At 38.3% G+C, this 27,789-nt stretch overlaps 2 protein-coding genes across 6 annotated transcripts; both read left to right on the top strand.

Annotated features, from left to right (window-relative positions):
* The first annotated feature begins 164 nt into the window (after positions 1 to 164).
* On the top strand, positions 165 to 17,786 carry LOC137083208 (protein shisa-7). 3 transcript variants are annotated; one of them, XM_067448985.1, is made up of 7 exons: positions 165 to 832; positions 1,840 to 1,914; positions 6,385 to 8,569; positions 9,120 to 9,271; positions 11,667 to 11,732; positions 11,829 to 12,017; positions 14,030 to 17,786. In XM_067448985.1, the coding sequence occupies exons 3-7, from the start codon at positions 7,836 to 7,838 to the stop codon at positions 14,968 to 14,970; spliced, it is 2,082 nt and encodes a 693-aa protein (XP_067305086.1). In that variant the 5' UTR covers positions 165 to 832; positions 1,840 to 1,914; positions 6,385 to 7,835; the 3' UTR covers positions 14,971 to 17,786. The 3 variants fall into 3 exon arrangements, with proteins under 3 accessions (XP_067305086.1, XP_067305085.1, XP_067305087.1); XM_067448986.1 differs by lacking the exon at positions 165 to 832 and adding an exon at positions 1,140 to 1,330; XM_067448984.1 differs by lacking the exon at positions 1,840 to 1,914.
* Positions 17,787 to 18,074: 288 nt separating this feature from the next.
* Positions 18,075 to 26,711, top strand: si:dkeyp-69b9.6 (zinc finger protein 91). Of its 3 annotated transcripts, none has more exons than XM_067448983.1 (3): positions 18,075 to 19,007; positions 20,158 to 22,892; positions 23,009 to 26,711. In XM_067448983.1, the coding sequence occupies exons 2-3, from the start codon at positions 20,861 to 20,863 to the stop codon at positions 25,390 to 25,392; spliced, it is 4,416 nt and encodes a 1,471-aa protein (XP_067305084.1). In that variant the 5' UTR covers positions 18,075 to 19,007; positions 20,158 to 20,860; the 3' UTR covers positions 25,393 to 26,711. The 3 variants fall into 3 exon arrangements, with proteins under 3 accessions (XP_067305084.1, XP_067305082.1, XP_067305083.1); XM_067448981.1 differs by having other exon boundaries at positions 18,075 to 19,011; XM_067448982.1 differs by lacking the exon at positions 18,075 to 19,007 and adding an exon at positions 19,024 to 19,453.
* Positions 26,712 to 27,789: the final 1,078 nt, after the last annotated feature.

The following is a 27,789-nucleotide window of genomic DNA, read 5'->3' as shown; positions in this document are numbered from 1 at the left end:
AAATCCGCCACATTTAGCAAACGTTATATGTCGTTATTTCGATGCTTTACTGTAGTCCCATTCGTGTATTCTTTATAGGAATCAAGATTATTAGAGTCACAAACAAAATGACATCGTTGCCATGGCAACCGATCAGTGTGTCTCCCCTCAACACACACACACACACACACACACACACACACACACCATATTGCTTAGCCAGCCATAATCGTGGCAAGGATGAGAAGTAGTTTGAGAAACGAAACACTTGAAGCGGTCGGGAATCAACGTATCAAAGCCTCATCAACACCGTCTCGCGAAACCAATAAACGCACTATTCAGCGCAGCGGACCTCTGTGAGAACACCCGCCTCATTCCACCGGTGTTTCGTGACAGGGTCGGAATGTTCTTGTGTGCACACTTTGCAGGCGGCGTCGATTAACAGCAACGTTAAGGAGCAACACAGAGGGGGGAAATTCATGGCGTACTTTTTTCTGAGCGTTATTAAAAATATATGAGGGATTTAGGCAAAGGTTATCTCACCTGGAATACTTTCACAGTACATAACGATAACACGCGAATAAGTTCTGCACGAGCTGCTGCCTAAAGGTAAAAAACCGATGCTTTATCTATAGTAGGCTACGAACATGGAAACAACCGGGGTAGGTGAAAGAAAATCCTTCAAAGAAATTAGTGACTGCAGGTGTTGTTTTGTTACCAAAAGACGAGACTGTCAGCAATAGAGGAGTGCTGCAACAGTTTGTGGAAATAATTTCTCAGCCATCATCGTCGCTCAGGGTTGAATAAGATGCGAGACTGGCGCTGTCGTCAGGATCAACAGAATTCACTTCAGGTAAGTCGCTCAAGTTGAACTACATTGCTGCATGATCGTCTAATTGTCTGATCAATCGCTCATGCGCATATGTTTCGTTCTATGTCCCTTATCGAAGTTTCGTGATTTGCGCTGGGAGAAAAAACAAAACAAAAACAAATGTTCGACATGTTCTTGTCACATTTTATGTTTTCAATCGAGTCTGAGGTACATACGCACATATGTAAGTGTAAAGGTGGCTCCACATCAGCCTTCGTGCAAACATGCATTCACGCCTACGCAGACGGCCATTCATTGCTCTCGCGCTGGTTTGTCATGTTCACCTACTCGCCCTCGTGCGAATTACAGCTCCACAATCCGCAAGAGACACGTCGATATACGACAGTTTCACCTTCAGCTATAAGAAATATATCAAAAGCCTGTTATTATTCGGGAATATGACTGTAGCGAGAACAACAAAAGTCCGGTTTGTTAGGTGGGTTGCGCAGAGGACTTTTCATGCGGTTTGTCTCTCTACAGGTATGACGTTCGGTGGTTCTTTATGTTACATTATGTTGTTAAGTTGACAGAATCACAGCCTGGTGGCATTTTTGGGCCTACACAATAGGTAGTAAACTATTAAACTATTAGCGTAGGTGCTAAACTATAGGATATTATGACAAATCGGACGTCTATCTTTGTGAATTACAACGCTTCCTAGTTTGTTTAGTTCGAAAGAACAGAAAAGGGGCCTTAGCAAACAGAGTTGCAGAAGTCTTGCCGAATAGAGTTCAGCGAACCTTTAGCACAGATCCCATGTTGTTCATTTAAATCACTACACATTCACTTCAAATATTGAGTTTTAGTAATAGGCCTAGTATTTGTAATATTATTTAAATATCCCAGCTTATATAGGGCCTAAGGCTGGTTTTCTTGTTTGGAAATTGAAATAAGTGAAACTTGCTGTCACCAAGCAGAATTTATGCTCATTTTGGGACTGCATATGACAGAAGTCATATATGTGATAATTACTCATCTCATTCCTCTAGAGCTAAACATGGTCCATGATGCAAAACAAGTGCTTTCACGTCTCGTTTCATCCACTTAACAGGATCATAAACAAGGTAATCCTACATTTTGTAAATATTAATGTTTAATATGAAAGAATGTTATAGATGCATAGGCTTTAGGGCTCAATGGACTGCTATGGTCAGGTCCGTGAATAACCCAGTGTCACAGGAGCATAAAGGAAAAGGGCAAACTGTCTTTTTTCAAGAGAGAAAACCGGGTTTAGAAGGGGTAAAGAAGGTCTATTCATCCTATCCTTCTCTTTCTCGTTCTCTCCCTTCTATGCAAGTCTGAACTACTGCAGTGCTATTCTAAGAGAGAGTGAGCTGCCTCAACCCACGCACTGAATATCACAGAGAGAGAGAGGCAAATGGAGGGAGATGAAGAGAAGTCGAGAAAAACATCCAAAACAGATGTGTTTTTCAACAGGAATACAATGAAATAGAAGTAGAATAGCACGATTCCCTCAAATCAGATGAATTGTCCGTGATTCTTCTTTGAACTCACGTTTCTGACGGTTCTAGAAACTGTTTGTGAATGCGCCACATCTTTAGTGTCACATCTCTTAGAAGTCGCCCACAGTGCCTGGCTGATTGGGTGCCGTGTTCAGGAAAAGCTAATCCAGTTTGTAGAGGCGCGCGCTGTTTCACATAGACAAGGAGGTGTCGAAATGGCCTACGCTTTATTATAGACATGCAAATGAGAGGTTACCGTTTTTAATATTATATAGGATGTTCTTTGGTTGGCTTCTGTGAAAACCTGTAAATTGCCCACATGAATCACTCAGCGCCACACGTTAGGTCGCTGTTCCATGTCTGAAATGTCTCCTCTCACAACTTCTGCAGTTGCGCGCAAAATACAATGGGCGAAAGACTGAAAAAAACATTCTTCCTACGTAGGTCGCTTGTTGCACTGTTTGTGCAAAAAAACGTAATTGCATCATGTCAGTACAAAGTCTTTTCTAAATTAGTCCTTTCTCCATATTAATTATGCACAAAATGGTGCCAAACTTAGCAGGTTATGACCTGTTAATTGAGAATATTTTGTTATCAGCAGAAGTCTTTTAGAAAAATACTTTTTGCAACATTACATAAATCAGTAAATATAGTCTGACCATTAAAATATATATTTTTAATGCATCAAAATATTGTATCATATTTGAGTAATCACAGTAATAACTAAATCATTAAAAACATTTTGCTACACATCATTTAAATGTATTGCCCATTAATGAATAATATAATATAATATAATATAATATAATATAATATAATATAATATAATATAATATGTGTATACATCTGCATTAACTTTAATAATGACAGTTCTCGTACCCAGATGAATGGTCTTAATATTATGCTATTTAGTTAAAAAAAATATATATATTAGCTAATATTTTTATTTTGAATTTAAACTATGTAATAGCTTTAATTTTTTTAGTAATATCTTTTTTTTCATATTTTTGTATCTTTGAGCATGTCCAACAGTGTTTTCCGTGTGTTCCAAAATAATACCTGCATTCATTTTGCTTTATTTTTTTCAGTAAATATATCAATAATTTAGCAGAACCAGCTGGATGCCACACAGCCACTGTTGACGTGATGCATAACTGGTATTGCAGCCTGCAGCAGCCAGTCACATGTATACTTTCCTGGCTAATGCTGTATTTCTTGCAGATTTTTATGTGTGCAGTTTCCTTCGGGGATATCTGTGCCTCATTACATCGAAGACGTCTCTCTTATGGCATTAACCTGTTGATCTGGGACAACAGATTTTGTGTACTCCCCGTTTTGTTTTTTATACCTGTAAAATGCGTGTTTGGGAATCGAGTCATATGCGGTACAAGAGCGTGTTTGGTGTTCCTGTGTGAGCCAGCATACTGTCTATGTAGCACTGTATGTTCCCGGTGTTGTATATTGTGTGTACTGCGTGCGTATGTGTGTTAGTAAGTGGTGTCACTGAACGCTCTCTATTCTCTTCCACCCACACACTGCCCTCCCACATACACACACACAAACACACAAAGCACCTCTCCTCTGTCATACCTCTGGCTCTGTGCACTTTTGTTATGCTGTGCTCATATTTAAATCTCTAACCTGCATTTATCTCTCATTCCTTTCATACTTTTCCCAACCTTCTTTTATCTGCTTGATGGTTTTCCACGGGCCCCTACAATTGTGAAAAATAAAGCATATGGTATTGATTACAGAATAACTTTAGCATAACACTGTGTCTCCTTTACTTCCTCACATACATTCTGACACATAGACCTACAGTGTCAGGAAAGCAGCATCTCTCTCTCTCTCTCTCTCTCTCTCTCTCTCTCTCTGTCTCTCTCTTTCGCTACCCCTCCCTCGTGTTATACATCATGCTATGCACTCTGAAAAGGACTGATCACTATTTGTTCAGATCATTGCTACTATTCACTTCTCTCAATGCTTCTGATTCATAGTGACTTGTTGTAACACGTTAGACAAATGGTCATCACATCATCTCTCCTTTTCTTTCTCAGTGTCATGCGCTGAGATCTGCAGCTGTATTGCACTCAGTACAAATGTTAGATTTAAGTTTAAGTACATTTAAGGGGCATATCTATCGCAGTCTTGCTTGAATTTGACTTTAGATATTAAATCTAAATGTTGAAGTCACCATGAAATCTCTGATGGCGTGTTTTTAGCGCGAGGATGTGGCAAGCTGTCACAATCCGAAGATCCAATCAATTTCGATGTATGGCAAGTCCTGCCATACATTTTTTTTCTTGTTCAAAAAGCCATTTCACTCAGATACACATCTCACGAAACTTCATGCCGACTTTAAATGTTCAACATATATTACTGTTACTGTAGTGAAGTATGTTTTTCAAGATAGTTTGCTTTACTATATTTCAGTGCATAATATCTTACTTTTTCAAATCAACAAAATCATACAATTTCATTACACTCCAGAAATACCTTTGGTTCAAAAATCGCAGCAAGCTATTTATTAATAAATCTGGACTGATCCGATTGCAGCAGTTCTAAAATCTCACTTATTCTGAGGTCCGGTAGGAATGACCCACAAGTTTGGCCAAATTCGATTCAAAGTGATTAAAGAACCAGGACTAATTTAATGGTCATTGTGTATGTAGAGATGGTTTTACAGATAAGGCTAAAAATTAAGTTAGCTTGCTACTAATGAGGTATTCAATGTGTTTTGGAAATGCAAATTGGATTTGTTTAAAAGCTTGTTGTGTTTAGTTTGACTAATTTCATCAACATATTTTGAGGTTGTTTTCATTTGTTTCACAGACTTCTTAGTAACTTTGATTGATATTGAAAGCTTAATATTTTGAATATACAGCAATTATGTTAAAAAGGATAAATATTTGCTTTTTTGCTGATTTTTTTAACCCCTTAACCTTAACCCCTTTTTTTCTCCGTCACATTGTTTAGTAATCATCATAAATTAGGTATCATTCGAAATCTTAAAAACTCAAAATTCATCCTGTGAAAACGGTTTTAAAATCGGACATTGCTTTACCAAAACTTTAAACGTTAAATTAAAACTTTTTAGCAGGCTTTAACTATCACCAGTGGACGATATCTTTCTGTTTATACTCTAAGTGTGTTTGCTACTTTAATTGCAAATGCTTGATACAGAAGGATAGAGTTTGATTGGCTGTAAATGTTTTTATCATTCATCAGCTGGATAAAATCGTTCTGAAAGTGATTCCAACGCAACGATATTGTTTCTCTGTGCTGTTATCGTTATAGATGTGGTGTGAACTCTGTTATTCTTTAATATTGAGAACGATATAGAACTAGCCTATGTCTTTATTATCTTCATAGTTATCGTCCTTGGAGTGGACAGACCTTAAGACTCAAGGTTCCATAACATTAGTGACTGTTTTTTGATAGAAGTGATATTGTGACACAATTTATTCGTCAGGAGAGTTTTCGGTAAAGCGCCTAAAAAAATCCATTTTTGTGATATCAACTTGGTTAGGCGTATGGCTTTGATTTTATAGCAATTTAATGTTGTAAATATATATTTTGCTTAATTGTTTAATACAGTACTTTTTTTTTACAGTAAACTTCTATAACTTTTTTACACTTTAATTTGAAGTGCTTTCACTTCAGCAATAATCTGCTATCTTCTTAAAAAAAGGTCTGTATTCCGAAGCAATCACGAATTACAACCATTTAAGTCTGGAGAGTGCATTTTTCACATATGCCCAAAAAGGGCTTAATACGAGCTTGTTCATGGATGGTCTCCTTGGCTAAATAAATATGATTCATGTAGATTTAATGTGTATAAACTTACAGTCTAACCCCATAAAAATCCCTTTTGTGTTGAATTCTGTGGATTCTATATTAATTGCATTAGTCGCATACCTTTTTTTTCTCCCAGTCACATGCCACATGTGTTACATGAAAATAATAGGCTGCCATGCAGATGACAAGCTAAATATGATCTTTCAAAAACTTTCACTGATCTGTGTGTGTGTGCATGTAGGATGTAACATCAGTGTGTCGATTTCTTTTCAGAGGCTCAACGCTTGATAACTGAACACTTCATAACTGCCAGTGGATTCCAAGATCAACCCTGCAAAAATCGTGAGGAAACAGCCATGTCCACACCATGGGATTTTAAACCATTTCACCAAGAGCTTCAGCAAACTCTTTTTCAATGAAAACTGGGTTTATATTAAAAGCATATCTGCTGCATGAACCTTAAGAAACTGGAAAGAGACTGGAAGGTTTACACATAGTCACTCTTCTTGGAAATTTCTATTGTGAAGACAATCAGCCTTGAAAACGTTTTACATCTTTACTGCCATCATCAGTTTTCTGTGTGCGTGTGTGTGTGTGTCGTTCTCTAATGCATGTCTAAAATACGTGAAGACAGGGCATGATGACAGAGGATTCAATTCATATTTGATTTCTTTTAACTACTTTAAATTAGAACACAGTGATTTGGTAATTCTTTGCATGCTGAATGAGGAATTGCAGAGTCATTTTAGTTCAGTAGAGATTTGCAGGCTGAGATGCTGAACAAACTCAAAATTATTCCTCATCACGCTGCCCTCAAACCCTCAAAGGAGTTCACCATTCTGAGTAGTCCTGTTAACACGTAAACAAGAACAAGAAGATTAGTTTCGGGGGTTATTTTTTTTCACCAAGTGTATGGAAATTGTTTATACTAGCTAATAATAGTAAACATTCAGGGAGGTTAACAGGTCAGGGAAATCTGCTTAAAGACTTAAGTGCCATTGCTGAATGTAAGGAGTGTCCAAATCGATCAAAAAAATAGAAGACAAGCAAAACATTTGTTTACATTTTTAAGATGTTTACAATAGCCCCTTTCTCTTAAATGAAACTTTCAGCCTGATAAGTGCCAAAACAGAGAATTAAACCTAAATACTTCTAATGTACACAGTTGTACTACAACTTAAATGCCTTTATGTGTCATGAAAATACTAGATATTGAAGTAATAGGAGGACAGTAACTGAAAATCATTCTGTTTGTCTGAAAATGTATATTTTTGAAGAAAGCCACAAAAGGGAATATTTGCCTTGTTAATATGTTCAAAACTGACAATTTGTTAAATATTCTTTCATGTCCTGTTTATACAAGAACTAGCCAATTGTATGTTGCCTGCTCACAATGCATTTGGATTGTTTTACATATTGTCTATATGCTGGATGGAAGCTCTGCATGTTGAGGGAATATGTGTTGTATAACTCACCTTGAAGCTGAAAGCACATCAAAATAATTTTTCTCTCTCTCTCACGCTGTCTCAGAGTGTGACCATTCACGTCGTTCACTTTCATCAGACTTTGAGATCAGATTTTTTTTTCGAGACTGTTTTGATATAGACTCTGGGCTGCTACAAGAATATTTTACGTACAGCACTAAGCAGGCTGTTTTTACAAAATTCGGCATTGTGCAGTGGGTTGAGTCAGCGAGAGAAAATAGCAGCATTAGTCATGTAAAGATGATGCCCACCTTGGAAGCTCGAGTGCGTGTCATCATTCTCTTCCTGCTAATCGTTGTCCCACTTAATGTTTCCTCTGCGAGCGTCCCGGGCCCCTCCAGAAATGGAACAAATGGGCCCGTTGCCATCACCCCGACGCCCAACCCCAGATCTCAGGGTAGGGGCTTTCTTTACCCCCTTTCTAAAAGCGGTGGGGCTATGCGAGGGAAGTCAATGAATCGTAGGCCAAAGCAGCCAGCTGAAGCGGCAGAAATGCCTCCAAGGCCACTGCCCCAGAAAATGCTGCCAAAGAATGTAACGACTGATGCACTAAAGGCCCCTATCAGAGCAGCGCAGGTAGCTCCACCTACTCGCAAACTGGTGGAAGTGGACGTGTGTCGAGGTTATTATGATGTCATGGGGCAGTATGACATCACCTTTAACTGCTCCAAGGATGACTTCATCTACTGCTGTGGGACCTGCCATTATCGATTTTGTTGTCCGGACCGCACTCGAAGGCTGGACCAGAACATCTGCCACAACTACCATTCCCCTGTGTGGGCCAATACAGCCCCCCCTGCGACCAGGCCCGCACTGCCTGCCCATCCGGACCTCAGCCGCATCGAACAGAGCAACAACACCGTCTACGTCATCGGTGGAGTCATCTCGTTTACTGTGGCAGTGGCGGTGGCCATTAAAGTTGCGTTCCACAAGGCATCACGGCAGCCTAGGAACAGAGAACTCAACATGCCCAGGTGAGAGTTCTACCTTAAATTTTATTCTAGACTAGTGGTGTTAAATCCTGGTCCTGGGGACCCACCACTGCTCATTGCATATGTCTTTCTTATCTGAGCCTACGTCTACATTAATCCGGATACTTTCATCTTTGCAGGACTCTGATATGAAGAGTGTGCAAGGTAACATATTTTAGCAACTGTGTAAAAATGAAAGCACATGACGGGCACAATACCGGTATAAAAATGAATATATCGGTACAAATGCGATATCGTTTTCACAGTCCACACTGCAATGCGAAAACGTTTTCAAATGTAACCACTGTCGCAGTGTGAATGGAATTCCAACAATGGAGAGAAAAAGAAAGCATTTTCAAATTAAAACGTATTAGTGTGGATAAGGCCTGATACACAGTGCATCTCATGGAACTCTCACCTACTGAGCTGTCATGATCTGAATCAGGTGTGTTAAATGAGGGAGACATACAAAATGTGGAGAGTGGTGGGTCTCCAGGATCAGGGTTGAAATCCACTGCTCTGGACTAATTGTTTCTACATCCTTCTCTGTCAGGGCTCTTGTGGAAATGTTGCGTCACCAGTCGAGTCCAGTTCAAGAGGGAGAGAGAAACAACAGCGTAGCCTTGGGAACTGGAGGAGGAGAGGGGACGCTTGGACGACCCCCGAAAAATCTATATCCTACACTACAGAATAAAGACAACAGACGTGAGTGGAAAAACTCAAACATAATCTCCATATGCAGAGGGTGATGCCCCCCATTAAGAACAGCGTGCATTTGTGCATGAATTATATATAAACTATCTGAAGACATGTTATAGTAGCAATAAAGTATTAATTTGGATTGGTGATATAGCCTAATTAGTCCATGAAGTGTAAATCTAATATACATTTTTAATAATCTAATAACTTCATTATAATTACAATGTTAAGAATCATAATATTTATTAAATGAAATTATAAAATAGCAACGATATGCCACTGCGGGCCATTTTTGAGGGGGCCTTTTCCCTTAATTTTTCATTTGAAAATAAAAACAAAAAATTATATTTGTTATCATACACATCATAATACTGAATTTGCGTATCCACATATCACCCATTTACAAAAAGACAAAAAACGTTGGTTACTCTTTATTTTACAATGTAATTATACATTTAAACACTGAGTAATATTAAGTAACTAGTTACAATAGGGTAAGGATTAGGGGTTACACTTTATTTTAAGTTGTCGTTGTTACACTGTAATTGTACATTTAAGTACTGAGTAATATTAATTAACAACATGTGCTTACTTTAGGGTTAGAGTAGGATTAGGATTTGGTTGAAGGTTAGTTGCATGTAATTATGCATAATTTGTTTTTACTCTTATTACTATGTTAAGCACATGTAAGATATGTAACAAAGGCACTGTAAAATAAAGTGTTACCAGATTAGTGTTTGGTTTGGTTTAGGGTTAGGGTTAGTTGCATGTAATAATGCATAATTAGTTATTACTAAACTAACTACATGTAAAATACACTGTAAACCCGAATAAGTTGGCAAAACAAAAAACAAAAGATAGGTAATTTTAAGTTTTAATTTGTACTCATACATTTGAATTGCTTTTAACTTCCAAATTTGAGCTAACTCATACATTTTAACTTTCATAATGATCAACTTAAATATTTGTAGTAGTGAAACCGTAGCTAACTTTAACTAGTGAATTCAAGAAATGCTACCTTGTTAATTGGTAACACAATGCTTTGATAGCATGAGTACAGCAATAGAACATGCTGTATATCTGTTCTCAAAATAAGCTCATGCTCTACTAGTCATCATGATGGTACCCCCCCCCCCCCCCTAAAAAAACCCTCAACATAACAGAAACTCTTCTACACTAGCAAAACAAAACATTAAACACTACTAAATCTCCTACTTAAAATTAATCTTGCTAAAAAAAAACATTATACAACACTTAATTTTAGCATTAGAGACATTTATGTGTCATGGCAAACCATGCTGTACATTTGTTTAAATTAAAAGTTCATAAAATACAAAACTGTGAAACAGTTTAGGCGACTTAAAATGTGTCTGTTTTGTGAACTCAAAAGAAAAGGTAAAGTTTTAAATATTCTTAAAAGTTTGTTTGACATTCATTTGAGTTGGTGCTAATCAAACCAATTAATTATTTTGGGCATTAGGGTTTATGGTGTATACAAAAATTATACTGTAAAATAAAGTGTTACCAAAACTTTAATATGAAAATTAAATCCACAGGTCACTATCATTTAGTAACAAAAAGTAAATCCTTTAACTCCAGTAAAGTTCAAATGGTGATGTACAGATGAAAAGTCGGGAATAACAAGAGCATAATCCTCTGCTAAATGTGTTCAGATTCAGTGACATCTGTGGTTTAAAAAGAAAACTAAATGTGTATTATTTTATCCAGGTTATCTGTCCCTTCGCATCAGCAAATTGCTGTCATTTTAACTCATTTTGTCTAGTTAAATCTTAAAAATTGAAATTGGTTAATATTATTTTGATAAAGCTAATGTAATGAAAAAGCATGTCCCCTTATTGTATGTATTTAACTTTGCATGAAATCGTATTTCTACACGGATAAAAAAAGCTAAAAGTCGCATGTCACCAGCTATAACATGAAACAAAGTGCCCTGGGTCAAATATTGATTTATATTCAATGATTTCATGAATGTGAAATCATTTTACCTAATTTTGGACCTGACTGCACTTAGAAGGTATCGTTGCATTATAACAGATTTCCTTTCATATTTCCATCTCAGCTTGAGCCTTGTGAACTGTACCAACTGTATAAATTCAGGACAAAAAGGAGCATAGGGAAAAAGCAATAGCCAAATGATGAAAGGGCATTTGTGAATTATTTAGCACGAAGCTGTATATGATGGCATTAGAATGAACAGACGGTGTAAAATTTTCAACACATTGTGGAGCTAGAAAGAGCTTAATAGGGCAACATTTATAGCATTAGATGGATAAATGTGCTTTGTAAATTCATACTAAATGTAAGTTATCGCAAAGACATGCACATATAAGCAGAAATCCATAACAAATCAAACACCTTATGCCTTTTTTCTTATTCGCAGTGGGAAATCTACAGCATAACTTCATACATACAACAGGCTCCAGCCCCAAACATACAGCCACCATCGGTAGGTAAAACCAACAATTCTATATAGTTGTATATTCTAAACTGTTGAGTTTGAAATAACCTCAACGTCCATCATTGCGCATATGTGTCTTTAAAGAGCGTGGAGCACGTATGAACAACATGCAGATGGTCGCTGGTGGCACATTGAAGCCCAGTAAGCATACTAACGCCATGAAGACCCAGCCGTCGTTCCATCACTCCCTACATAACCTGGCTCAGCTGCCACCCTCGTATGAAGCCGCCATGAAGCCTGAGATCAACAGATACTCGTCTCTCAAGCGTCTGGGTGAGTGCTTTATTACCATTGGAGAGGAAGATTCTTATCTTAAGAAAATTATGTTTTATAAGAATTACATAAAAGGTTGGCATGATTGCTTTCTTATTATAGCCCACATAATTTCAAAGGCATAAAGCAAATTTAGAAGCAATAAGGAGAAAAAGATGGATGAATATCAAAAACAGTGTGACATTTAGTACTGAGAAATTACCTGCTCAATGATGAGGACACATATGGGGCTCAGAATCTCACGGAAAATTATCTGTACGCTTGGGTTTTTATTTAAAGCAGTGTCAGTGTTTCACTGGCTGGCTTGGGAGATAAAAATGTTTGTGAAGGTCATTTTAATGAGGGCAAACCATAGCAAAGCGCCCGTAATCTTGTACAGACGCATAAAGCCTTGAGGCCTCTCTCTCAGCTAGACATGAAACCTCCTGGGAAGTGTGAGTTACAGTTGGATGACAAGAAAGTTCTGCACAGGCAAAGGTTATACAGGCTGATACAATGACTCAGACTTAATCAGCTGAAAGACGAAGAAACTCAAGGTAAAGGATAAAATAGGATTGTACTAATATTGTTGTATTAATTGGATCAAGTTTCACATTAAACACATAGTCCTGGGATGGAGGTTGTAGATTTTATATTAAGAGTTAAGTAGGTTGTGATGAACGTTTGAATGACATTCTTTCTTGAAGCTCGAATCATGTAAAAAAAAAAAAAAAGAATAGTTTGGGGTACACAGTATATTGGTTCCATATTGGATATTAGAGAGTAATTATTTATCAGTATTGGTAACATTATTTTGCCGTCATCTAATCCTCGCCTAAAGTAAATCTGATCATTTCAGTAGTACTAATAATAAACACCTTTACGTGTATTTTTTAAGCAAAATTAAGTAATTTTCCATTTTGTGCAATATAATGTTGTGATGTATAAATTCACTTTAAAATTATTTAGTTTTTAGTGTTTTCTTGTTAATTAGAGTTAACAAGAAAATACTAAAAATAGTTTAAATGTTTGCCACTATAATAAATCAATAAAACAAATTAGAAAACAAACAAATAAATAAAGTTTTAATATTGATATTGGACAGATTTTAGGCATTTATTGGTTAGCATCAGCTATTCCTATAATTGAAAATTAATTACTTTAAATGTATTACATTTCTCTCTCTCTCTCTCTCTCTCTCTCTCTCTCTCTCTCTCTCTCTCTCTCTCTCTCTCTCTCTCTCTCTCTCTCTCTCTCTCTCTCTCTCTCTCTCTCTCTCTCTCTCTCTCTCTCTATATATATATATATATATATATATATATATATATATATGTTAATATATGTTATATATATATGTAAAAACAAATGTAATACATTTAAATATATGTGACCCTGAACTACAAAATGGGTATATATGTGGCAATAGCCATCAATACATTGTATGGGGCAAAATTATATATTTTTTTCTGTTATGTCAAAAATCATTAGGCTATTAAGTAAAGATCATGTTCCATGAAGATATTTTGTAAGTTTCCTACTGTAAATATATCAAAAAAATATTATTAGTGGTAATATGCATTGCTGCGGATCATTTGGACAACTTTAAATCTGATTTTCTTAATATAAACGTATTGACTTTTTTTTTTTTTGCACGTTTTGCACACAGATAAGTACATTTCACAAAGGACTTAAATAAACTCTACTTAACAAAGAAAATAAGTAACTTTAACATGGTCAGTACAAGTTTATTGAGTTATATCTACTTAGTAGAAGTATCCTTTGTAATACTTTATACTTTATTAACAATATAACATAGAATAATAATATATAATTTACTTTGTTTTTTAAATCCTTGCCTGAACTAACTTTTTCATGTAGAAATTAAAAAGTTTTTTTGTAGTATTTACTTCACCACAGAATCATTTTAATCATTATACTAGATTATAAATATAGGTGCATCTCTAATGTTTATTCTTTTCTTCTTTTTAAACATGTTTTTGGATCTTTTTAAACATGCTTTCCTTCACCTACAGAGAAAGGAGGATTGGAGGAATATTCAGGTTACTGTACCACCAAACGAAGGCCAAACAACGCCCCTCCCTCCTTTCATTCCTCCCAGCATCACCTTCCCTGGGGTGGCGACTACACGATGGGGGGAAGAGGCACGCTTCCCACCCATGCCACTCGTCCTCGGATACCTCATCCACAGTCCGCCCCTAGCCACACTCCAAATCCTTACCCTCTGGAACCTCCGGAATCGAAGCAAAATCAGAATTACGATACGCTTTCCAAACCGCCACGTCGCGTCAAGTCAACAGACCAGCTCCTTGCTCTTGGTGATTGCAATACTTTATCAAGGCTCTCGAAGAACCAGCAGCACCAATACTACAAAGCCATGGCCAGCGCATCAAAGAACTCCAATAACCAGAACACCCTGAAGAAGTCCAAGGAGAGGCTGCTGATGTCACCAGACCATCTAGAGGAGGAGATAGGCGGAGTTGAGTACGGCGGAAGGGACGGGATGGGTATGGGAATGAGCGACTACACTGGCGGAGGCGGAGGTGGAGGTGGAGGTGGAGGTGGAATGGTGCCCACCCTGCCCCGCGTCAGCCACCAGAAAGCTCAATCGCAGCAGAATGTTTGTGCCACGCCGTCACTCGACCGTCACCATATGATCAAGATGAACTCGCACCCAACTTCGGGGCGAGAGCAGGAGCGGAATTCGGCGGCGATGTCAGGTCACCTGGGAGGAGGCGGGGTTGGAGGAGTGGCATGGGGCGACATGCCAGGAACAGGAGTTGTCATGGGAACAGGGACTCTTGGTGGACACAGTGCCAGGAGGCTTGCATTTGCAGCTAAAAGGCAAAATACCATTGAACAACTTCACTTCATCCCTGGTGGAGGGGGAAGTGGAGGAGGAGTGGCATCCAACCAAGGGGTTAGAACAGGAAGCAAGAATGAGGTTACTGTGTGAGCAAGAGGCTGGAGAGGGTAAGGAGGGAATGGAGAAGATGGGTAAGAGATAGACTGTGTGAAGAGTTGGAGGATGGTAGAGGGACTGTGGGAGAGAGAGAGTGGGTGGAAGAGGGAGAGAAATAACGAGAGAAGAGAGAAAAGGAGTAGGAGGATGGTAAAGGAATCAGAGAAACAGATTTTGAAGTAGGGGGCCATGAAGTGGGAGAAACTACACAGATCGAGGTGGCACCATATTTTTACATATATATATTGTATATAGTGGCAAATTCACAACATAAGATTAGATAACAACAGTTATAAGTCAGGTTTGATAGAGCTTCTTGTGCTTTTTATGTTCATGAAATTGCCGCTATAATTATGATCAAAGCTGCCATATACAACTATTTATTTGTGTACATTTTGCCTATAAATCTACCGCATAGAATATCAATAGAGTGTAATATAAATTCCACATGATGTGGACATTTTTCATATCTTTATGTCATATGTTTTTATCCTCACATATCTTACATTATTACGCATTACAGATATAGCTGCTATGGAGCCATATATTTCAGAGAATGGCTTTTATCTTATAACTATGATGGAATGACTGGGAGACTAATAATTAACATCTGTATAAGAGGAACCAGTTGAACGTGGAGCGCTCATCCCATTCCCAACTGATGAACTGCAAAGCTACTTACAGTTGGACAAACGTAATGCTGGATCTTATCTCTTTTTAAACCCTAATCCACTTCATCATAATGAGGAAGTGCGGCAGGGTTTTTCCAACATACGTCAAAAGGAATGATAATGGAACAATCGGAGGAGCATATTCAGAGACTCTTAAAGAATTCGATGAACTTGTTTGATTAATTAATTGTGAATACCGTGAGACAGAGAAAGTAAGCCTTACCATACATTGTTTCACCTATTCATGAATTTAGTAGGGATGTACCAAATGAGTTTCTGTTCAATTTGTTTTGGTGGAATCCTGAAAATAGTACACAAGGGTTTTTAAAGCCTCAAGTTTGCACTTCAGTACATAACTGGAGGTTGCTTTGAACTATCGATGAAAGCCATTCTGGGACACAATTGGGCAGAAAAGCCCAGATGAAAACCAAGAGAAATGTCTGACAATCATCTTTTTTCTCCATCTTAAAAAGACTCATTAATGATCAATGGCACTTTGTTTGGATTCTGAGCCACCACTTTCTACAATGTCCAAGTGCTGGGATTTGCAAGGGAGATTCATCATAAGGGACGCTGGACTACCAAAAGTACAAGAATAAATTAGATTTCTGTAATGCTAGGCACATACGTTTATGCTCCTCTTAGGTATACTGTGTAGACAAATGGTTCACCTTAAGCTATTAAATATGGATCTGAGATGAAGAATACAACTCAAGAGTAAGGGCACTCATCAATGTACTTGTGTGTTATGATATTCTGGCATAAAATTAGTGCAGAACATGGCGGTACCATTATCTCGCTCAGGTGTTGGTTGGCATTTGCATAAAGACAAACCTCCTGGACTGCTTTTTGAATCTCCATGTTGAAGCCATGTGTATATGCTGTTAAAACTGAGACTCTGCGAACAGTCTGAGGATACGGGCATGCCAAAACAGCTAACCTGTATTTTGAGAATCTGCTGTTACCGAGATATGACCACAACACGTCATATCTGATATCTTCATAACCAATAACGCTTATCAATAAGGGCTATACAACACACATGCGTTAGTGGTACAGCTGTTACCCCACAGCTTAATCATTATTCAATGATAATAATCTCATTATTTACAACAAAAAAATAATATTAAAATAGTAAGTAAGTATTACAATGACAAATGTAAAGTGAGATTGTTCGCATAAGAGCCAGATATCATTTACTGTATGGTTCTGACCTCTGAGAAATGGAGCTCAGTTTACCAATGAAAACGAATCAGTTTACATTGTAAAACCACTGACTAGTCACTTTTTTTTTGTCATAGACTTTTTACCTCTTGGTTAATTTTCAGTGTAATGAAAATGAACAGTATAAGTTACGGACTATTTGAATATTTATGCCTCCCAGTAAAAGTGTTTAAGGAGTAGTTTATATCACATCAGCATCAGGATTGGTGATAACACATTCATTTAACTTTTCACTGGAAATAGTGTGTATCTTACTGAATTATGAATACAACTTAAAGACAATCTTCCTAACAGCTCTGTAATACATTGGTGTTTGTTATTGTCATTACTATGACAGTTAATATTATGGTTATTGGTGAAATTTCTTCTTGTTGTTATGGTTATCTTATGATTATGATGGTGATTTTTTTTCCTCTGTGGTTTTAGTGTTTACTTGTTTTAGATATCTTTCTCATGAAATTCTTTTGAAATTATGAGTAGAAAATAGAAGCACAAACATCAAAGCCACTCATTGTTTTCCAATTCTTCATGCATTCCTGATGATGAGGAGTGCCTTCGAAAATTTCTCAGTGTGATGTCACATTGTAATTGTTCTAAGCCTGCAAATGTCATTACTTGTTGCAGAGACATCACAATGGGTTTATAAATGATGTCATAGGATGTATGTTGTATGTATGTAACGAATGTCTTTTTGTTAAGTGAAATTTCAACTTTTTAATGTTTCTTTCAGGGACAATTAGAACAGATGAATCAATTTACTATTTTCTTTGTCATAAAAAGTCTGTAGCAATGTCTGTTTTGTATCCACAAGCCATAATTATGAAAGTGTTTATGAAATTTATTCACAAGGCATATTACTGCAGAAAATAACGAACATTGGATGTGCAAATAAAACCCTAAAGCATTTTAAAAGAATGGTAGCTTACAATGGAATGTGCTATGGTTGTAAAAGCAAAGCGGGTGACAGAGATTGAAACCTTTTGGGAAAACAGCACAAAAGTAGAATGAATGTTTGGGTGAATCACTTCAAATCAAACATTATAATTATAACAAATGCCCTCACATAATAAATCCATATATATATATATATATATATATATATATATATATATATATATATATATATCTCACACACATACTCAACTTGGTTTCCATACAGGTTTTCACCTTTGTAAAATAAAGTCAACTGATCAAACTGTTGCCTCGAATGTCTGATGACACACGTCAAAAGAGAAACGGCAAGTTTAAATTATTCTTAATGTCAGCATTTACTATACAATGTTTACAAATGTATTTTCCATGAAGCATCAGACTGGAAATAAGCAATTCCAAGGCAGCCATTTTGATAAAGACCAGCCTTTGAATTTGAGCTGCCAGGGTATAATAAAATGGCCACTGCAAGAGCTTCTAAGATATAAACGTGATGCTAAAGAAATCAGAGAATATCTGAATAGCGAATTTAAAACATTACATCAGAAATATATTCGCAGAGTTGTAATTCGGATTTTAATGCCGTATTTTACGAGCTCGCTATGTGCCAGATTTGACTGCACAACAACAACACTGAAAACGCGTAACAGTTACTTGCAGGCTAATCGCAAACATTATACGTCTAAAAGACAGATGGATACTATCGTTAGTAGCCCCTAATATTAAGTACGCCAACATTTTGAATGTGCTAGTTTCACACACAGTACGGCTCCACCACAAATACAAAACATAACGGACAGAAGACGGGGTAGCCGGAAGTATTCCAATGTCCGGAAACGACTGATGTTAAAATCTCACACGTCACTCGTTCCTCTCTAAAACATCAACATAGATCGTGCAAAATATTTTAGACGACAAAAAAAGCAACCGCAAAATAAAAAGTTATCGGTCGTAATGCCGTTTAATGATTTTTTCACAGGATATAAGTACGATAAGTGCATCTGTTTGACAATATAAGGGACACTCGGTCTCATGCTATCGCACCACGGTTGCAGTGGAAACAAGAGTCTGCTAACTAGCTGTAGCTAGAAGGCTAACCGCTGGAAAACAGCGCAGAGCTGCTGCTGGGGTACATGAACGAGGGGGGCAGGGTGGGAGAGAGTATAGCAGGCCCCGTTCATCTTGACCAGGCTAAAAGATGGATGCGTAGGTAAAAAGGCCTATTTTATTGTCTCGACTATTTTTTCATTATGGTCATTTACTTGCACAATAATATAGTTTTGCTCCTGCATTATCTGACTTGCTGTTGTTATGTCGCGCATCATGACGGCAAGCTAAGCCGTGTCCCTTTGCTAAATGTGTAGTATTAGCCAGCTGTTTTGCATGCTAACATGTTTCACATAGCCCCAGCGCTAAAATATTTCGCGTCCATTATTACGCAGATCGTTTTTAAAGCACTGTTGACTTTTGATATGTATTTTCCACACCGTCAACAAATGTCCATTACTACCTGGAGTCTATCGAAATGGATATTTTCTTTAATGATACGCGATGTAATCGGAGGATGTAATAATTACATGAAATTCACCTCTAACCCTGACGATTCACACTGCACTCAGCATCTTTTCAGTACAATGCCAACTGCTCAGAATGTAAGATGAAGTGATAGAAAACACTCGCAACGTTTAAATATAAGAACATGTGTAAATATCTGGATGTGTCTTAACTTACTGGTTTCTTTGCGCATATCGTCTAAGAGCATATTTTACAGTAGAATACTTTTGTTTAGTATATCGTGTTGTGACTGTACCATTCGTTATGCGTCAATACTAGACAGCGAGTATCAGTTGAATGTTTGTTAATAAATGTCATTTAGATGATGCTTATAAGGTGAATTGATGTTTTAGAACTTAAATGCAATGCATTATTTCAGAATGAATTATGAATGCAATAATACTAATTTGTTTTAAGGTTATATTGCTATGATTCACTAGAAATAAATGGGGACTCCGGTTTTGTTTATTCTTTTACTGTTTCTGTTATAATGAGTTATTTTATTGTGTTATTGAAGACTGCAAATAAGCAAAATTAAAATATTTAAATGCTTTTAAGATGTTCAAGTGAAGGACCAAAGTTTTTCAGAGATGTGCCAATACTCATAATTATTCATACACACACATATTATTTTTTATGTGAGTTAAAAAAAAAAAATTAAAACTTTGCTGTAATAAACTGTCTGCCTGTTGTTGTTTTTTTAATCAACATTTTTTTAACTTATGTTGTTTATTAGAAGAATTATATCAGAGTTTTTGTTTAAAATCAGTCATTTAACATTGCTCCTTTTTTCCTCTCACAGTGAGAAGAGGAGTGGCAGAAAGAACATTTTCACAGCCCCCAAGAATGGTAGTGGAGGATTTTGCTTCCAACTATGGAAAAAAAGAAAAAATATATTAATTGAAACTTGGAAACGGAGATGTAAGCCACACATGGATTAAGAATGAATAGATATTCAATGTAATAAAACCAGCCCATGGGATTTGGATGGATCCATCCTACAGTGGGATGGTTATGAACTGAAAAATGTAACCAAGCAAGTGGAAATTTTCCAATGAACTCAAACTACAATAAGCACTACATTTTAGTGCACTTCCCAAAATGTGAAAACATAATTGCATCTTTGCACTCTTATGGAACATTCAGACTGAAATATTTATAACAAAACTGAACTATCCAAAATAACAGATTGTATGGGATCCAATGTGAAGCCTAAATGGACTTGATTTAAGTCATTTCATTAGTGACAAATCCCATTGAAAAAAAAAAAAATTGTGTTACAATGAATACAAAATGTCCTTCTCAACTACCTGCAAAGACTGGAAAAAGTGGGTGCCCGATTTAAATGAAACAACACCAGTAGCATAAGGAACATGTGAGGTAGCACTGCTTTTGAAATTGCTTATGTTTCTGACTACAATTAATAGGAAAGCATCAAATAAATTTTGTTGCTGCTCAGAGCAGAAGGAGTTGCCACTGCGCACCCATGTATCAGTAAGTGGGAGATGTTCCAGTTCGGAAAATACAATGTGGACATCATAGAGATGCTGAGTGGACACCAGTCCCATCAGTTCAAAGGTATTGGATTAGAGCGACAACTTCAGCACCAACAGCAAGTCCAGCTTCACCAACACCAGTTACAGCAACAGCAGCAAGGTGAGACATCTGGGTCAATTTTGTCTGGACTTGGCTTAGGCCCTCTACAAGGATCTAGAGGCAGTGCCTTTACAGATTCTGCATCAATTTTTGCAAAAATGAGTGCACCTCCTCCACCTCTACAACAGCAATCCCTGTCTTCATCATCTCAAAGTTTGAGAAAGTCCAGCAAAATGTCTGGAAGCAGCAGTAGTGGTGGAAGTCATGTGAGTGGGTACCCTCAATTTTTGCGCTCATTCCATCCAACTGAGGCGACCCTTGCACAAGAGCAGTTACATTCAGGAGTAGGGCGATTTGATCATTTTGCCAGCAGTAGTGCAAGTGGAGGACTGGTTTCATCTGTTCCACCACCACCCCCATTGCATCCTGGCCTGTCAGTACCCCAGGCCTCCCCTGGGCCACCATCCTCTTCCCCATCTACTTCAAGTTCTGTTTCAACTTCCAATAATCCTCCCAGCAGTAGTGCAGTGACTACCTTGGGTCATCAGTTGGCAGGATCTCAGTCTGACGCCCGAAGCCTACATCAACAGTTTAGCTGCATGTTAGCGGCAAATCAGTATTTTCTTTCTGGAGTACCGGCCAATTCCAGTTTAGAACAATTTTTAGTTCAACAAGGCAGTCATAACCACCTTGGCCTTGGTCTGGGCCAAGCTGCAGGAGAAACAAGTTCAACCCTTGCGCCTCCCCCTGCTCTTCATTCTTCACACACTCATGGACATTCAACCACTCTATCACAGCCTCAACAGCCACCAACACAACAACAGCAACTACCACCTCACACTTTGTCTCACCCTCACCCACATCCACACCATCCACTGCACTCCTCCTCACAGGCTTCTTCGCTTGGAGGTTTTGACTTTCAAGGAATCCCAGTGCTCTCCTCCAACCAGCTAGCATCTCTGATGCAGCAGGAAGCTGGTTTGCCACTTCCTCTACCGCTACATCTTTCCTTATCAAAAGACGAGGGAAAAGGGGATAATGCTGCTGGAGGTGGTAGAAGAAAGAAAGCTATGGCTGGCTACCTGCCACAAAGAAAGACTGAAAGTAACAACAACAATAGCAGCAACAGTCACAGCTCTACAAACCCTAATAGTAGCACTTCAGGGGGACTGAACCAGGATGGCACACCAGGCTTGGATAGAGGTGGGGGTGTTGGTTTGTCAGGTATTGGCGGAGACCCTTCTTCCCACCTAACCTCTTCATCCTCTACTCCTGTCATCTCATCTTCTGCATCTTCTGCATCAGCATCAGTCTTGGTGACAAATGGCTCTAAAACAGCCAGCCATGGTTCCATGCCACCTCAATCTCAGCCTGAACAAGAGCCCCTTTATCAATGTGGCGAGTGTGGCAAAACATTTACACATCTCTCTAGTCTGCGCAGACACCTACGTAGTCATGAATTAACCACAGCTGGCACAAGTGGCACCAGAAGTAGCATTTTAAATCCAGTTCTGCATCCTTCCGATCCAAGTATTCCCCACTCTACTCAAGACAGCTCAGCCTCATCCATGTGCGGCGGCAGTCATGACAAGACTTTTCATTGTTCAGAGTGTGGCAAAGGTTTCAAGAAAAAAGGGCACCTCCTTCAACATGGGGTCATTCACTCTGGGGCTCGGCCCTATGCATGCTCTACTTGTAGTCGTGCTTTCAATCGCCGTGAGTCACTCACCCGCCATGAAAAAATACATGAAGAGAAACCATTCCGCTGTCCAGCTTGTGGTCGCTGTTTTCGGGAAAGTACGTCCCTTTTGAACCATGCAGCCTCTGGCACCTGTGGCAAGTCAGGACGTACAGCGAGATCTAAGCATGAAAGTAATATAGTTGAAGGCAAAAGCAATAAATCTGGGGGCTCCCAAGATGGAATAGCGACTAATGCAGCGGGTGAGTAACGTCTAGTGTAGTGTTTATTTTTAGTAAACCCACTCAAAGTGAAACATTTTCATAGGCACTGTGAAATTTGTGTGCATAGCATTATTACTGTTTAGTCTGTTGTGCAGGTTCTTACCGGAGTGATGATTTCAGTGATGACTACAAGGACCAGCGCTCTCAAAGTAACATGTATTCTGGACCAACCCCTTGTGGTGCTGGCAGCATGACAGGGTCTGCACTTAGGAAGGCACCATTAGCTCCTACTCTGCATCCACACCCACAAAACCAAAGCCAGCAGCATCATCAACAGCCACATCTCCCACTTTCATCCCTATTAGAGGATTCTGAAGATGATGTAACTAGCTCTGTCAACAATGCCATTTCTGCCATCACTGCTGCAGCTGCAAATTGCATGAGCAGTGATCTTGCCCATAGTGGGGGGAGAGGGGATGATCGAAGGGATATAATTGGTGGATTGCTTGGAGGTCTGGGTCTAGGGCCTCTTACCTCACCTAGCGGTCCGTTATCAACGTCTGGCCTGGAAAAGTCATATAGAGGTAATGCTAACCCAAGTTCAGTGGGGCTCAACCAGCAACCAAATCAGCAGACACCTGGTAGAAAGCCCAAGCGTCCTCGTAAGCCCCGCAAGAAAAAGGAACCTGGTGTGGTTAGTGCTGAGCCCCCTAAAAGAAGACAGTCCTCTCACAGACCAGGAGGGCCAGGTGGGGATGTTAGACCATACTTGTGCAGTGTCTGTGGTCGAGGATTTGCAAGAAGAGAAACCTTAAGGAGGCATGACAGAATACACACTGGAGAAAAGCCTCACCATTGTACTTTATGTGGCAAGTACTTCAGAGAGGCATTTCATCTTAGCAAGCACCACACAGTGCATTCTGGAGAAAAGAACTACAAATGTATTTTGTGTGGAAAGGACTTTGGATATGCTCAGAGCCTTAAAAGACATGGCAAGCTACACCAGAAAGGTGAACTGGAAGAAGTGCCAACAACGCCAGGTGGGGAAAGCCTTAACAGCTATCCTCCGTCCTCTGGTGGCAGCTTGATTCAAGGGGTCCAAAGCAGCTCTTCTTCTTTCTATTCATACGCTCAAGATGTCAAACCACAGACATCAAACACTCAGCCCCCTCCTAGACTGTACACATGTGCTATATGCTGGAAATCGTTCCGCCATCACTTTCACTTGACAGCACATCATCAAACAGTTCATGAAGGGGGTGGAGAAAAGCTGTTTTCTTGTGAAGTCTGTGGGAAGGCTTTTGCATACTCTAACAGCCTTACTCGGCACAGGCTTTCTCAGCATGGCTTAACACGGACTGGCCAGCCAGTTGTTCAAAGAAGCACAAGCGAAGTTAACAGTGGTAGTGTTTCGATATCAGAAAGTGAAGCTGCTACAAATGCTTTGCTTCAGCTTGCACCACCTAGTGGCACACATGGCGAACATGGAGTTCTTCATAGCCAGCAGGCTCCTCCCCAGCCACAAACCGGCTACTCCTCTCTGTTCTATATACCCGATGCCAATATTACACACCCCGCTTCATCTAATGCCTCATCTTATTCCCATTCTCTGCCATCAACTTCCTCAGGGCCTCTTCTTTGTAATCATCAGCAACAAAACACTGGGATAAAAGGTGAACCTATTTATCACACTAGTCACAGACATATTCTTACTCCAAACATACCCATGCATTCCCTTGCCTTGCCTCCATCAGAGCCACATCAGCAACACCACAATCCCCAGCAGCATTCAGCTGAGATTCAATCTACACACCACCACACTTTTCAAAGCCAGGAAGAGTTAAGGAGACGAAAAAAAAAAAAAAAAAGACGCCAAGAGAGAGAGGAGATAGGCTACCAATGGACCCCGGCTGCAAAAGCCGAGAGAGAACAGGTGAAAGTTTCCCTTGGGGAAAGGCAGATAAATCTTCTTAGAAGAAAACATATTAAGAGAAAAAGGACAGGAATTCACAGGGCACAACATAAAATTAAGAAGCGCATGGCTGTTCTCGTAAAAATCAAGCGTGGAAGTGGAGGAAGTGCTGTGTATGAACTGGGCCTTCCAGGCGGACTGAAACTTAACAGGCTTCGTTCTCTGAAAGTTCCTCTGAAACGAAAGTCCTGTCCCCTTTGCCTTGGTGCTACCTTCTCACAACAGGTAGCACTTAAAGTTCATATAGCAGCTAGACATTGTCCCAAAGTGAGAGGCCTTCAGCATCGTTTGAAATGTCCAGTTTGTGGCAAACAGTCTCGCAAGTTCCTCTCAGCTCTCATTCACAGAAGCTCCCATTTAACTAACAGAGCATTTTCTTGTAAACATTGTCCCTGTCGTTTCTGGAATGCAATGCTCCTCACACGGCACAAGAAGGTGTGTCGAGGGACGTTGGCTAGGTTTCGACAAGAGAGATCGCTTTGTGTAAAATTAGTCATGGGAGCAACATACAAGAGGTTTGAGTGTAAAGGAAATTCTTCAACCATGCATATGGAATACAGTCACTGAGTTATGTCATTACATTCATTTTCATATGCACTTTAAGAAGAGAAGTGTTGGGATTTTCATGACAAAACCAAGATCTCTGACTGAACACACCCTATCCCCATGTAGACATTGACTTATGTGTCATGAGAGCGTTTTCTTTTGTCTCTCAGTCATTAAATATCCTCTTATAAATCGGACCCCTACAAATGAACACCTTCAACAAAATCACAGATGTATCAAATGCATTTGTTGTTATCCAATTCCACACCAGTCTTCTAAAATGAAAATTCTTGTTCAGATTGAAATGATACTTGGATGGCAACTGATGAAGATTTAGTGATTTGGCTAATATTGTACTGTGCCCTAACAGTAGGCTATTGCTCACTATTCCTCAACAGATGCTCTGTAGAACTATTCTGTCTAAGATATATATTGTGTTGTTGGTGTTCACTTAGAGCAAGTGTGGAGGTGTGATTTTGTAAATGTAAAAAGTGCATTCAGTATCCGAAGGAGAAAAAAGGTTCCTGTTAGGAAGTTGAGTGTTTTATTTTAAAGAGTATTTAAATTACTGCATGTTGGACATTGCTGTCCATGTATTGAAAGGTCAGTGTGATAAGAATGTGGGCTTACATGGTTACATGACAAATCCAATTGAAAATGTACTTTAAATCTTAATAGAGGAACCAAAAGAAACTAATGCATAATAACACATGCTGATTAACACTTTGTAATATTTCAAACATGAGCCCTGATTTGAGTTATTTACTGTTTTGAAAGAACTAGCATTAAGATTGTAACGCCAGCACTTAAACAGGAAAAATATGATTTTCCACATAAACAGTCAAAAGACAAAAAAAAGTAAGATATTAATTCACAGATTCTTGCCCTAAAGGCAAAAGCCTTACCAAATTGTGACGATATAACACTTTTTATGGGTATTACAATGTAGCGTTTATGTATAGAGTTTAAGGGAGGAACGAAAAGAAATAAGTGTACTGTAATGTAAATTGTGTCAATATTTTATTATGTTTTTTTAAGCAAAAGTCAATTATCTTTTTATCATAGCTACACTTCAGGTAGTTGGAAGAGTGATTGTAAGAGTTATCACTTTAGACCAGGTCTTGATTAAGTGTATTAGTGTGTGACAGTCTGTCCATTTGCCAACTATGAACGTATCCCATGTACTTTTCTCACTTTTTATGTAGAGATGCCATACTACTTATAGCCTCTCTTTTTCTTTAAAAGAAGAAAAGTAATAAGTATGTTTCTATCACTTTATTTACACATGATAAGCTGTTTGTTGATGATACCCAAGCATTTAATAAAATTTCAAAATGTAATATCCTCATTAATTGCATGTAATTGCACATTTATAATTTTGTTACCTCAATGTTTCATATTTATTTGCTTGTATTAAAATACACAGACATTCATTTCGCATACAACTGTATTCATGGTTCTGATATTTTATTTAGCCTTTATTATTTAATTTGTTGCTTATGTTAAACCTTTCCTCGCTTCAATATTTATTATATTCTTTCTGTTGCTGTTAGGTCTTTTTTTAAATAGTGGTAGTACACTTTTTTGTAGTAACAAAAAAGAATATATATATATATATATATATATATGTATATATATATATTTTAAAAAAATATATATATATATATATCCATCCACACAACAAAAATGCTCTAAATTAGGGTCAATGTTGATGTAACACAACAATGAACTATAAAGGATGTTACACTAAGCTAAAACCAGACAGAAAATATTTTTTTTATTTTTATGGAAAATATAATTTAATAATGCTAGAATGCCATAAAGATGTGCAATTTCTTTCCCCCAAAAATTCTTTCCATCATATGACCTGTACTTGGACATTCACTGTCATTTTCTGTCTGAACATGATGTACTATTTTAACCCCTTTATAGATTGTTTATAGAATTATGCTGGCTGGGGGTTCATTTAATATAGTTTGCTGATTTTATCAATTGCACTTTACACAATTGTACATACTACACTGCACGGCTGAATAATAGGTGTTGAGGTTGTGAAATTAAATCAACAACAAGCATTAGAACCGTTTAGAGTGTTTTAGTCATTCTAGCACTTTACGTTGCTCTTTCTCATGTTGATCAGTTGGTGGCAGCAAGGATCCTATAACCTACAGCATGAAGCTAGGAGCCCAGGCAGCAGCACAACTGTCACATGGAATTAAACGCCGATAGTGGGTGGAACAAGTACTCCGAGTCCTCGAGTGTGCCTGCACGAGGGAGGCATGGAATTAATATGTGACCAAGAGAGACAGGGACGGCTTATTCGCTTAGACGAGAGTGTATGGGAAAAACAAAGTGTGTGTGTGCGAAAATAGGTCCTTGTTAGACGCCTTCTAATCTGTATTTTACATGTTCACATTT

Source organism: Pseudorasbora parva, chromosome 7, assembly GCF_024679245.1.
Source record: "Pseudorasbora parva isolate DD20220531a chromosome 7, ASM2467924v1, whole genome shotgun sequence".
Taxonomy (NCBI): Eukaryota; Metazoa; Chordata; class Actinopteri; order Cypriniformes; family Gobionidae; genus Pseudorasbora; species Pseudorasbora parva.
The sequence above is the reverse complement of the archived record's forward strand: the minus strand, read 5'-3'. Positions and strand labels throughout refer to the sequence as shown.